General features: G+C 38.0%; 1 protein-coding gene across 1 annotated transcript in view; it reads left to right on the top strand.

Annotated features, from left to right (window-relative positions):
• The first annotated feature begins 3928 nt into the window (after positions 1–3928).
• Positions 3929–14206, top strand: part of myom2a (myomesin 2a) — a 57321-nt gene continuing 47043 nt past the window's right edge. Inside the window, exons 1-6 of the mRNA XM_079690964.1 lie at positions 3929–4087; positions 5191–5335; positions 8044–8124; positions 9764–9902; positions 10343–10494; positions 12652–12744. Coding sequence (XP_079547090.1) covers positions 5217–5335; positions 8044–8124; positions 9764–9902; positions 10343–10494; positions 12652–12744 — 584 coding nt within the window. The 5' untranslated portion in view covers positions 3929–4087; positions 5191–5216. The remainder of the gene's footprint in view (positions 4088–5190; positions 5336–8043; positions 8125–9763; positions 9903–10342; positions 10495–12651; positions 12745–14206) is intronic.

Here is a 14206-nt window from a genome sequence, read left to right on the forward strand (position 1 = left end):
GCTGAAGCGACGTTTTGGCTTGACAGTGTTTCAAAGAAAAGGTCAAAGTGTCAACCAAGTTATTTCCAACCATCCTACTTTTACTCGACCATGAATATCAAAACAATATACTGGGATTTCATTTCATTAATCGAGTCAGAAGCTGAATATACAGGGGTATCTTCTCTTGCACTGTATGTACTGTATCGATGCTGCTATAAGGTACCATGTCCTAAATACTTGGGTATTCTAATCTTACTCTCGCACCTTTCTTGCATGTTATGTATTTGTACTGCTATGTTTGTAATGTTCATGTTCTTAATGTTTTATGTGCGGGACTGCGGATGGAAAGTAGCTCAAAGCTAAATCTGGCATATTTACACGTGGCACATTTCATGTTTTAAGTGTTCATTAATGTGCAATGTCCCTGCCAAATAAACGAATACATAAATAAATATACAGACATGGCGCATGTTATCAGATGCAGCTGTTCATATTATCGAACAGTCCAGCAGAATGTGGCTCTGCTCAGACGAGGCCCCTCAGAATCGGGCACTTCCTGTCCATCATGTTATCATGCTCCAATAATCTCCTTTATTGTCACTGCAAACATGCTGTGTGCAGGGGCCAGGGAGAGGAATTCAACACACACACACACACACACACACACACACACACACACACACACACACACACACACACACACACACACACACACACACACACACATTAAATACTATTTAATTTATAAAATAAAATATACAATTTCTAATTATTTTCTAACTATTATCTATTGAAAAATTATAAGTCTGATGGGATGTTGAAAATATATGGATGTTTTGGTGTACAAGAGTGTAAGTGTGAATATGTATGTGTGTGTAAATGGATTTATTTAATCAAGCTATTTTTATTATTTTCATTATTATATTTATTTAAGTGGTTATTATTTTTAAAGTCTGAGTGAATGATAACAAATAATGTGTTTAAAAGCAGGTATGGAGCTTTGAATGTGTGTGTGGAAGTGAAAATACGACCTTTTATCTGTTGTCTGCCTTTATTGTATTATTGTCACTGCAAGCATGCTGTGTACAGGGGCCAGAGAGAGGAATTCAACACACACACACACACACACACACACACACACACACACACACACACACACACACACACACACACACACACACACACACACACACACACACACAGGGGTTGGGTAAAGTTGAGAGAACTTTTTATCCAACAAACCAGCTGCGTTTCAACAACATCGCAATTTGTTGAAGCGCTGCTCATGTTTCGTTTTTTAGAGATCATTTTCTACTTTATTAGGACTTTTTGAATCCATAGGTCATGGTGCTAAAGAACACTTTAAAGCCATTTCATTCAGATTGATGTCACCATGTCCTGGGTCAAAGGATACAGAAACACGCTGCTATATTCCTCCCAGTATGAGAACATAGGATTTAGCTTGTGCTGCTCAAAGCTTTGAAAATACACATTTAGAAATGTCAAAATATTGAAAACACTGCATTGCTTGTATTATTTTTATGCATATTTGACGAGTTAATTTCCCTTTCAATCAATGCATTGGGGGAAAGCTTGAATGTGTAACTTTTTCAAATGTTTAATGTCTTATTATAATTTTTTGTTGGCGTTTTTTATTGGTTTTTTTGTAGTTTTTGTAATTGTGCTGATGTAAATAACATTTGAGCATTGCTTTAAGGGAAACAGTGTAAGGACATTTTCTCCTTATTATCATAATCACACATTTCCAAATAATAATGGTGGTCTAACGCTCGTCTATGTCCATGAGTAAGAGAGAGGAACTAAAATAATGTCAAAGCAACAGAGGATACATTTTTCCACATCAGCTGATTTCCCTCATCAACACCAGGTGGCGCTGTTTAACAGAGAATAACTCTAAAGTGGATTTAAAGGGCTACTCCACTGACTTTACACCTGATGCGCCATTTACTGGTCATAGTTAGTGCTACTCAGCAAATGAAACCTCCAGTAATCCATGGTCTCCAGTTAAAGTAGAGTAAGAAGTAGTGAGGCGTGTGGCGCAGTGGGTTGTGCGTGTGTGTTGGGATCAGGGGGTCTTACAGGTTCAAACCCCACTGCAGTCAGCATGTCGTTGTGTCCCTGAGACACTTCACCCCAAATGGCTCCTGTGGGGATTGCCCGCAGTATTGTGTATGTAAGTCGCTTTGGATAAAAGCGTCCAACAACTGACATGTAATGTAAAGTAAGAAGAGTAACACACACAATTGTTGTTGTTGCTGTTGTTGTTGTTGTTGTTTATTGCATGTTGAGATGAAACGAGTGTAAAGTAGAAATGTTGTTTCTCTGTAGGAGAGGCCTCTGGTTTTAAAGGTGGATGATCCTCTGGAGTCGGTTCATCAGGACACTTCCGGCAGTAAGTCATACATTACCTCGTAGCTTATGTCCCTTCCTCATGTTTGCACTCATTAGCTAATTGATTTTGAACAGTTTCTTGTTTCACACTTATAGATGTTTCCATATACAGTATCTCCAACCCTCTCTTCTCTAAACGAGTGAATATGGTAAGTCAAATGTATGGTTGCACTGTTTAAATGTAACTTCCTGTGTCTTCATATGCCACTTTACCAGTGCTAACTGTACACATGGTGTCATCAGTGTGCACCACAATGTCTTTCTTTCGCATATTTGCATATTTTAAATATCACTCAAAAATATGAAGCGCTAACTTTAATTTATTTGGTCAACAATTTCCACGTTATTTTATTCGGTTAGTTGAAAGCAATATCATATGTTTTTATATCAGCTTAATGTTATTGCTTTCAACTAACCTACAATTATCTATAATCAGTTGAAAAGAACAAATTAAATTAAAGTCAACAATTCTTATCCAGATTAATTTTGGAGCGTTTTTGGACTTGTTTCAACTTTTATTTAACTTCTCCTAAACCCTCTCTTCTCTAATCCGGTAAATATAATAAGTAAAATATATATTTACACAGTTTTAAATGTAACTTCCTGTGTGTTCTTTCGCCACCTACCAGTACATGAGGGTGCACCGTGTCTTTCTTGATGCCACCACTAGGAGTCGTCAAAAAGTGAAATCTTTTAATCCCAAATGTGAAGCTGTATGGAGTAACATTTATAGAATCAAATGCACAATTAGATTTTTTAATGCATTTATTTGTTTTATGAATGAAAATGCTGCACATTTGCATGGAAAGTTGTCCTTTAGATAGAGGTGACCTTTCAGTGAAGCCACAACGACTACAGGTCCATAAACTCAACGCCTGTTTCCTCTTTTTTAAATCCACTTGAATCAACTCTGCTTCATAAGCTTCTCTGTGTGTCTTCAGCCACTTTTTAAATAGACTTGTCTGAATGGAAATAGCTGCATGGCTCCTGTACAGTAAGACTTGGGGGTGTCAGTGTAGGAGGACTGGCTGGTAAAAATAGCCCGACTGCTGCCCACAAGTGTCGAGCCAAGGAGGGCCGGCTGTCTCCAGAAACCTAAAAAGGTCTCGCAAAGCTTTCCGCTTCGGGACTTGCCAACAAAATGACATCAAAACGTCTTTCTCGCTTGTTGCTGAATGAATATTTTGTATAAAATCTGAAGGCGAAGTGCGTTTTATTAATCTCGTTAGCAAAGGAAATCAATCCTCATGCCGACTCTAGGAGGCTTGGCTATGTGGCATTTTAAAATTGATTTAAGGACTTCACCAAAATGAGTTGAGTCGTGAGGAAGCAGTATTTCATTTTTCAAAATCCAGCCCCCATGAGCATTTTACCTTTTATTCTCTCGTGACCTTTCATTTAAAAAGTCACAAATAAGTCCTTAAATGTATTAATGGCAGCGTATCGATCACACCTCTACGTAATGAAATAAAAGTGCAGGTAACGGATGCACACTCTTCACCTCCAAAGTGCAGAATGAGAAGAACATTTGGGGGTAATTGCTATATATAGTCTTAAGTGCGTCCATACATGGGGTGGAAGGGGAACAGCATTCTTCCAGTGAGAGGGTAATATTTGTGTTGCCATCAGCAAGTGCTTCCCAAGCGGCATCAGGCTGGTCTAACTCCGCTTTGCGCTCTTTTAATCTCTTGGGGTAAGTCTTTTTTTAATTTTTGCTGTTTTGTTGGTTAATTTTATTGGAGATATGTGCAAAGAGTAGCAGGAGAAGTGATCAGCTGTCAAGAGAAGTGAGTTGCTGTCATAGATAATCTGTCTCCTGTGTGAGAAACAATCTGCTATAATCTCCCAGAGCAGTACTTCCTAACATACCAGGGCATTAGGAGGTGACTGCCCCTCTTTTCCCTCAACGTATCTGCTTAAATAAACACACGTTAAAATGCTCTACTGTTGAAATATATGATTATTCTCAAGGGAAACATTATTCCTCTGTCGTTTGGATTTGACAGCTTGTTCTCTCATCAGTTTCACATCCATTTTCCTGGTTATTAATGACACATATTAGGTCTGTGCACTGCTGGTAATTACTTTATCTTGATCTTAATACCTCCAATCATGGGATAGGCAGGCTGCTCCAAGCTATTCATAGCTGTGTGAGGTTGTAAGGTGAAACATTTGAAGTGCTGAGCTTTGGTTCATGTTGTCCTGATGTCTCCTAAATGTTGGTCTTCTTCTGCGATGAATTCATGCATGCAATATGAATGTATTCTTTAAATATCAGTGTTTAAAGAATGGTTATTTATACTTTATGATATAATAAATAGTATGTGTATCTGACCCAAATATGTATGGTCATTTAATTCCTTTCTTATTTTGAAGTTACTTAACTGTATATAATTATATCTTTGATTTGATCTTTAATTTGATTAATCTTTAATCTGTGTAAATCTGTACTGTCCTGTTATTCAATCTCAACCTGTTGCTGTTAAACTACTGATTACTAAAGGTCCATCTTATCTTATCGTATCTTATCTTAATTTATCTTAATTTATCTTAACTAATCTTATCGTATCTTATCTTATGCCACGAGAAGCAACACTCTGTGAATATCGAAGTGCTTTCAGTATCTGCAATGTCTGTACTTGTAATAATGTGATTGACAGAGACTTCTTAAAGGGTTGCAATTTAAATAATGTTAAATATACTTGTTACTGTCATGGCTAACACATGTTTAACCCCCAACCCTTCCTCCCCCCCCCCCCCCCCCCCCCCCCTCCCCCTTCTGGTGCTCATGGCCAGATCTCCTTGAAGTTTTTTCTCCCGTCATGGCTTCCAAAGTCACGTCTTGGTTTAAGAAGAAGGGGAAGGCTGTGAGCCAAGTGAAAACTGATTATGCTTACCACCACTCTTCATGTGTGTGTGCCAAGCAGCAGACAGCAGTGAGGTACGGAGCGTTCACCTGCTGCGCTCATGCTGCTTCGCTGCATATAATGGAGCCGCTGCTGACAGCTGGGCTTCATATTCATGCTGTTCATGTGTCCGCTTCTTAACTTGGCTTTCCATTTGGCTTCAGACACATTTAAAGCTGTTCATTACAACGTGGTGATGAGAAATAATGACTGCAACTGTGCAAAAACTCCAAAGTATTGTGACTAGAGCTGCAGATTATCGATATTATATTGATACCGTGATATAAATCTAGATTTGGATATCGTTGGGTTGTCTTTTCCTGGTGAAGTGAGGAACTTTCTGAGTTACCAGACTCTTCAGGCAGTCGTATGATCTGTCTTTTCCCCGTGTTTTATTTAAATACACATTACCCATGATGGTTAACAAATGTCTCATTGTGTAAATATGTTGTAAAAGCATCAACGGTGAACCCTACAATAACGGCACAATACTGAAATCAAGGTATCCTCATAAAAATCGTTTTATCGTAGTTGAGACACATTCAAACTATCTCCTAAATATCAGCGAGCAAAGCCACCATCAAAACAATTTAGACTCATTTTTAGACTCTTCTACTTTGTATCTTTTGGTGAGTTTATATCATCAGAGACTTGTTTGCACACTTCCTATTTGTAGGCACTAAAGCTATTGCAATAAGGAGCTTTTTTAATTGATTTTCTTTCTAATGGGATGGCTTAATTAGATTTTGGACACATAATGGCGGGTTTGAAAAGCAGACATAGTTACCCGGCTGGAAACGAAACCAGCTACTTTGTGCTTATGTGCCATTAGCTGTGATTATTTGGCTACCAAGAGGGGAGCTTTAATTCGTTGCAAATCTTAAACACATTTAAAACAGACTTTGTGGTATAATCAGAAATAAGCCGTTACCATCACCTCCCACTGCCAACCGGAGTCATCTGTGTGTTGAGTTGGGAAAGATGAGAGACCACACCTATTGTATGACTCCAACTCAAAACACTAGTGTTAATAGTTTCTACAGAGAGAGAGACTGCATAGTGTGTTGAACATAGATTGTTGGGATCGATTGACCCAATATCCCAAATGAGATATTTGGTTTTTACAGACTCGAAGTCATGCAACACGTTCTGTGCTTAGACCATTGCATGATGTAAGGAAAATCTCCCCTAAGATTTAGGGTTAGCCAATTCCTGCAAGAAAAATCCACTTTTCATAAACGTTAATACTTCCTTTTGTGCTGTTCAGTAGGAATACATAAATCCATAACCCTATAACGTTGATTAAGTGGAAATCGGAAAGCTAACTTAATGTGTGTTCAACAAGCGGTGCTTCCAAAACTCAACAAGTGAAAACGCTCTGCAGGATATAATAACGTTCGCTGTGTCTTGGCGTTCCTGGTCCATGTTTGAAGCGATCCCCGGGGAGTTTTTACCCAGAAGCTGTGAAGGTCTACAGATACTGTTACTGATGCTCTGCAGCTTCTGTCTGGTGTTGTTACTCATAATGGACGGGTTTATTCTATTTGCTTTTTGAAACACTTCACCCGTCATGGCTTTTAATCCAGCTCTGCTATTCGACATGTCACACGCTGATACTTGAAGGCTGCTTTTTTTGTGTCACTAGATACTTGGCTTCATCTGCACCTCAAGCAAAGTTCATCAGATGTTTTAGTACAAAGTTCTCCCCTTTCTTATGTCTGCACGTAACTCCCAATAACCTGACCTACATCTGATGCCAGTGGTCAGATCTCTAGATACTGTGGACCAAGTTTATTTTGAACTTTTTCATTCAAAAAACGAGTGTCAATACACACAATGTCAACTTTCTACCAATTTGATCGACTTAATATCAGGTTTTTGTTTGGCACCTTTGTCTATGTCCCTGATTATCACCACGTTTCTCTCCCAGACAGTCAACACTATCAATCGTATCTCAATAGATGTAGCTGTGCTCCTTTTAAATTGCAGCGTTCAGTATATCAGTATATCAGCTGTGTTAAAGGGGAATTCATTAAGATATGCATAACTTTCAGATTGCTATCCTGAGCAGATGTTGTGTTTCTGTTTGAGTTTGCCTTTCCTTTAAGTGTTTTGCACTTTAGAAAGATAACAGTCATATAATGATGGATCTTACAGGATACTTAACCATGTAAAGGAGAGACAATGATCTCCTAACAATGAGTTCAAGAGGAGGAAGAATCACAAGTTAGGTGTAGAAATTAAAATGGATTGGCACCATATTCTGTCTATCTCTCATAGAAGACATTTCAATAATATATAACAGACAAGGAGGCCCTCATGTGCTAAAATGGTGCTACTGAACAATTCCCTCAGGTAATATTATAATAATAATAATAATATTTCATTTATATCGCACACTTTCAAAACAACGTTGTCTCAAGGTGCTTCACAAAGTTATGAGGAGAAAATACAATTCAATAAAAAGTTATCTAAGGAGCACATTGAATAAAATATGGTAATATAAAAAAGGTCAAGAGCATACAAAATATCTTAACCTGCTTCTGCTAAACTAAAGCCTTCAATAATATATAATAGACAAGGAGGCCCTCATGTGCGACTGAACAATTCCCTAAAACTCAAGAACTCCTCAGGTAGATCTTAACCTGCTTCGGCTAAACTAAAACCTGAACGTTTTTGATCAAAATTACGGTTGAATGTTTGTTAAACGGCTGATATATAACCGTGTATCTCCTCCCAACAGGCAATCCAGCTGTATCTCGGAGAGCCAGGCCACCGCGGCTATGGCAGAACAAGGCTATACCATACCTGCGTTTAGGCAGAGGTGAGTTCCTATTGGCCGTCATAATGTCACCAGAGATGGGCAAAAGTTCACACATCCTTTACTCAAGTAGAAGTACAGATACTCGTGTTTAAAAATACTCTGGTGAAAGTAGAAGTACTGACTAAACTTCTTTACTCAAGTCAAAGTAAAGAGGCTTTGAAATGTACTTTAGTAAAAAGTACCCATAACTAGCAGCTATTTTAAAGAGTACCTGACCTCCCTTTATATTAATAGAACAATAATGTCATTGTTAGCTAATGAATGTTTCCATGCTGAACAACGGCAACATGACAACGTTTTCATTGGTCCCTCTTCTTTAGAGAAGACCAGGAAATGATGGATACACGGATCGTGTTCAAATCAATAGGCACGCAATGACTCTAAATAATAATGATCACGCCACCAAACACACATTCAGACTAAAGGAACCAGCCTGTTTGGAAAATGTGAGAAGTAGAAAGTACAGGTATTTGAGTTCAACATGTGAGAAGTAGAAAGTACAGGTATTTGTGTTCAACATGTAAAAAGTAGAAAGTACAGGTATTTGAGTTCAACATGTAAGAAGTAGAAAGTACAGGTATTTGTGTTCAAAGTGTAAGAAGTAGAAAGTACAGGTATTTGTGTTCAACATGTAAGAAGTAGAAAGTACAGGTATTTGTGTTCAACATGTAAGAAGTAGAAAGTACAGGTATTTGGGTTAAAAAATGTCAGAAGTAGAAAGTACAGGTATTTGTGTTCAACATGTAAGAAGTCAAAGTAAAAAGTCGTCAGTAATATAAGTAGTGGAGTAAATTACTGATACCAGAAACATGTACTTAAGTACAGTAACAAAGTATTTGTACTCCATTACTTCCCACCTTTGAATGTCAGGCTATTTTAGGTGTAAGGTAATACTGAAGCCTCTTCTAGCTGAACCGAGTCAGGACGGCACTGCAGTGTTCCTACTGTATCTGATGATATTTAAATGTTGCTAATTATGTGTTAAGTGGTGATTAGGGGTTGTAGAGCTTGTTAGTCTATAACATGTGTTAAATTAACTCTGTTGGGCTGATGGAACATCCTTATCTAGGGTAAAATATTGCAAATAAAATGTTAAATATTCCAGAACTTATTGAATAAAACGTATTTACAGGATGAAACAAACATCTAAATGTATTTGAGTTTGACACCAAGTGCCACTGAAATGATTCATGTTTAAATATAATAGATATAAAATGTGTTAGGAGTTGGTTCCCAGATTAATAGTGTATAAAAAAACTCCTCTGTTTAGAGTTTCAATGAGCAAAAACACATTTAATGGTTAATTTAACTACAACAACCAAGTGTAATCACGAACATATCATACAAGAAGAGCTACTTCTTCTTGTGTTTCCTCTGTTTTTAGATGTTGTGCCTTCATATTTCCTGTTTAGTTAGGATGTTATATATTATGCTGGGATAAAAAAAGCTGTGAGGAAGTTTTGTGCTTGTTCTTGAACTATTTTAAACAAACATTTTAAAACTTCAATTGCCTTCTGAATATCTGCTTCTCTTCGATTACACCCCACATATCATTCTGTTGTCGAGTGGAGCATGTTTAATTATATATTTGGAGTTGGTTTCCTGTGTAAAACTGTATTAATGTGAGTTGTGTGTGCAGGGGTGCAGAAGATGGAACGGAGGAGTACCAGAGAGTGAGCACGAATGTTGAGAAAGGACTGACGGTGATCCAGGAGGAGCTCCACAGGATGAGGATGGCCACCAAGGCCACGGTGGAGAGTCTGAACCTGCAGAGAGAGGTGAGGCATCTGGAGGGGTTTAATCAGTGTTTGGTTATTTATATGGAACCAATGAGGCTGGCCAACAACATCATCTCTGAGCCCAGTCATGTCCTGAAATGAAAATATACATGTTTCATCATTAAATCAGAGACACAGGGTCCCACAATTCAATTTAGTTAGACAGAAAATAAACACAGAGTTAAATCAGATATATAATGTACTTGCAATTATAATGGTAGGTCAAATGTGTGTTTTCCTGTTTCTTGCCTTCAAATATGTTTCTTTTATGATGTTGCAAATTGAGCTGCTGGGATGGAAGGACTATTTTGATTGTGTTAGATTTGCTGATAGTTATGTCATCTGGTACATTTTGATGTTGGCAAATACGAGATTTAAGATGAAGTCTTATTTTCTCTGTGCTACATACATTCGATTGACCCACTTTACGCTCTCTCCAGGTTAAGGAAATGATGTACAAGAAGGTGATTCCATCAGGAAACCCGAAGATGCCGGACTTCCTGGTGGCTCTTCGACCGCACACCGTGTGGGAGAAGACCCCCGTCAAACTGTTCTGTACCGTGGAGGGAACCCCCAGGCCCGTCGTCAAATGGTCAGAAAAATCACATTTCACTGGAATGTGTTCAACTCAGTTTAGAGACGGCAAATTTAAAGCATGTACCAACACAGTCTCACGGCATTTAGTGTTATAGTCACGAAATTAATCTATTGATTCGTGTTCACCGACACGATTTCGCAATTTTTTTCGTGTCACACAAAGATTTTCAAAGCAACGTAAATAATAACAAATTAGAAGGAAATACAGATTTCAGTATTCTGACACAGAACGATTTTAGAAGCAATGTATTTCTATTGGTAGTATGTTTCGTGCCTGCACCAAATAATAACAAATTAGAAGGAAAAAAAGATGACAAAGAATACAGATGTCAGTATTCTGAGGCTCTGAGCCATTTATTTTCCTCGCGGACGGCAAAAAAACTCCGACATTATAAAATTTAAAATAAAAGGGGTTAGGCTTAGGGTAAGATATTGAGTAAGACAATGTTTTTATGAACGACACAGCTTCTGGTCTTCCAAGACCCGACCGGACAAAAAGACGTGGTGCAGGCACGACCAATAGAAATACATTGCTTTTAAAATCCTTCTGTGTGACACGAAAAAAAGGGGAAAATCGTGTTGGTGAACAAGAATCAATAGATTCAATTAATTTCATGACTATAACTCAAAATGCCGTGAGACTGGGTTGCATGTTTTGTGTTAGACAAATATCACTGGCTTGAGCTTCAATCTCAGGATCCATGTATTTTATTTGTATTTGTGATCCTCTCCAGAATGAAAGTAGTCATCACATACAGAGCATCAACTAGTTCCTGAACAGTGTCCTTCACATGCTGATATACAAGAGAGGGAGTTACACAGTCACAAGATGGAGGAATAGAAAGCATTATTTAATGTTTGAGGTGCAATAAACGACACAGCAGCTTTTTGGCATGTTAAAACTATTATTTTCTGCCTCGCTCATGAGAGTAACAGCTGGCGAAATTACAGCCTCGCCTACCGATTTCAAATGTGTGCTCTAAAATGATATTTATAAATGACTATTATCCTTATTATAAGCAAGACAACACATGGCAAAGATATGTAGAAAATAAACGTATTTAAGATACGTTCATAAGAAACGTAACGTGGGAGAAAATATGTTTCTAGAAGATATGTAGAAAATAAACGTATTTGAGATACGTTCATAACAAACGTAACGTGGGAGAAAATACGTTTCTAGTTAAACGTAATTGAGAATGCAGTTTAGTTTTTAGGAGACAGGGTTGCCATAATACATTCTGACGAAAAATACAAATGATTATGAATACAAATAAAATAAAAGAAGCCTCCCGTGAGTTACTACAAGCTATAAAGTAGATTTAAAAAACGTTTTATAGAATAAAAGCTCACTGCTGGACGTTGAAGAAATGCGTGTGTGCTCCATGACAAAGGAGCCTCATTCACTTTACATTGGGGTTGTTTGCGTGGTGCAGACACGTAGGCCTACATGTAGCAAAGTTCGTGACTCCACCACGCAATGCGGTGTTAAGGAGTCGTGGTGGAGTCACGCATTCTGGTGAGATCAGGTTGATCCTATCATGTACACAGCTACAGTTTGGATATCTTTGTTATCATGTTACTCTCATATTGGAAAAGAGTACATTCCCTATTTCCCCAAAAAGTATCCAAGTTTAATCAGTAAGGTAACTCTAGTTCATGACATTTCTTTAAATCTTTAAAATGTTACTACCAAAGACCAATTTACACATAGCCTACAAACCAAGCTACTTACTATAAGCTAACAGAATTAGCATATGTTTTACACGTGATGGTTTTGGTGCCATCTTAAATCTATACCACGTTGTTGTATACATGTATATATAGGCTCTAGTTAAGATGTTTTATGTGAGGCTTGGATGACATACAGTATTAATGCTTTTATCCTCCCCTAAAAAAGGTTTGTTAGCATTGTTAGCGTTTGTTAGCATGATTAGCATTCCTTTAATCCTTTTTATACCAACCAACAATGTGCAGCATACCTTCCCAGTTGTCATCACGTTGTAAATACCTGCTGCTATTTAAAAACACAACATGTCCCTCTTTATTGTCAGGTGGACCATCATGAAGTTATTTCTCTCACAGACAAATTCTGATTTTACCAGTTTACCATGACAGTGTGTGGATTTGTAAAAACACTTTCTGTCTGCAGGTATAAAGGAGGAGCGCCCGTCGACCCACTGAGCGCCCCAGGAAAGTACAAGATTGAAAACAAGTATGGAGTCCACAGTTTGATCATTAGCAGGTAAGCAGCAACTCTTCAGAAACAAAACTGAATGTTCTGAACAAACACAGCAGTTTTTTTTATTTAAAGAGTTTCCGAGAACATCATAGTAGCTACTGATGATAATGTCAACATTCTCCAAATTAGAGGGTCTGTATTAGTAACCAGTCTTGCAAAGCGATGTTGTATACCTATTAATAACATATTATGATTTGGTTTGGTTTCCTTCTCCAAACAATATGTTAAGAATTATTTCTGCATTGAATTTATTATTTAAAATGTAATGCGGAGGCTTTTCAAGTTGCTTCACATAATGACATTATTTTGAAAAGCCACAGGGAAAAAGAATTAAAGAGTGTTAAATAAAATACAAAACTTTAACAAGACATGTGGGTATTGTCCACAGCAGGGGTGCCCACACCTTTCCAGCTCGGGAGCTACTTTTAAAATGTCCAAGTCAAAATCTACCTACATTAAAAATGCTAAACATATTTATATATATACTGAGTATCCCTTATGTTGGTGTACCTTGCATAACTGCATGAACCCGTATGGCACAATACAACTCAGTACATTTTTGGTCATTACGTCAATTGTATACCCTTTCTTTAGTAGAATTGTATAAATTGGAAAGCCAACTAGGTAATCAGCTCGCCGGTGATTTGCGGTTGACGGTGCATGCGTGGTGAACTGCGTGTTAGAATACATGAGGGCCGTTTCTCAATGTGGAGTATACCTGCTGCAGAGCCACTATTTCAAGTATACCACGTCATCGAGCGGCGCCAAATCCTGGGCATTTAACATGCATTTAAACAGTCCTTCGGCGCCACTCGATGACGTAGTATACTTCAAATAGTGGCTCTGCAGCAGGTTTACTCGACATTGAGAAACGGCCGAGATCTCAGGCTTGCTTACCTGTACGTCAATCAAGTGGCAAATGCCATAGTAAGGATGGATGATAGGCTAACTTTTTTTTTAAACTTATTTTTTTTTTCAAAGCCATGCGATCTTGTTTGTCTGTAGTCTTTATTTAACCAGGTGAAATCCCATTGAGAGCAACGATCTCTTTTTCAAGGGAGACCTGCAGCACATTGGTTACACAAACAAACAACAGAAAACAAAAAGGACATCATACAACGTAAATACAGGGGTACAAATTACAACCTATTCACAATGACAGGTATCGAATAACATTTCACCGAGCTTTAAAATGATGCAGGGGAACCAAAATGTTCAGTTTAAACAAAAATTGCATAGTGTTCCAAGCTGTGCACATAAAAGCTTTCTTACCTAAAACAGTCCTAGCACTTGGCACATGTAATGAAAACACATCCTGGGATCTCAGGCAATAGCTACTTGTCACTCTGTGAGATCAGAGAGCAGACATAAGTTGGTAGTTTACCCCACATGGCTTTATAGATAAACATGTACCAATGACTGAGCCTCCGTACAGTAAGTGAAGGCGGACCTGCCCTGGCATACA

The sequence above is a fragment of the Notothenia rossii genome, assembly GCF_949606895.1.
Source record: "Notothenia rossii genome assembly, chromosome: 1".
Lineage (NCBI taxonomy): Eukaryota > Metazoa > Chordata > Actinopteri > Perciformes > Nototheniidae > Notothenia > Notothenia rossii.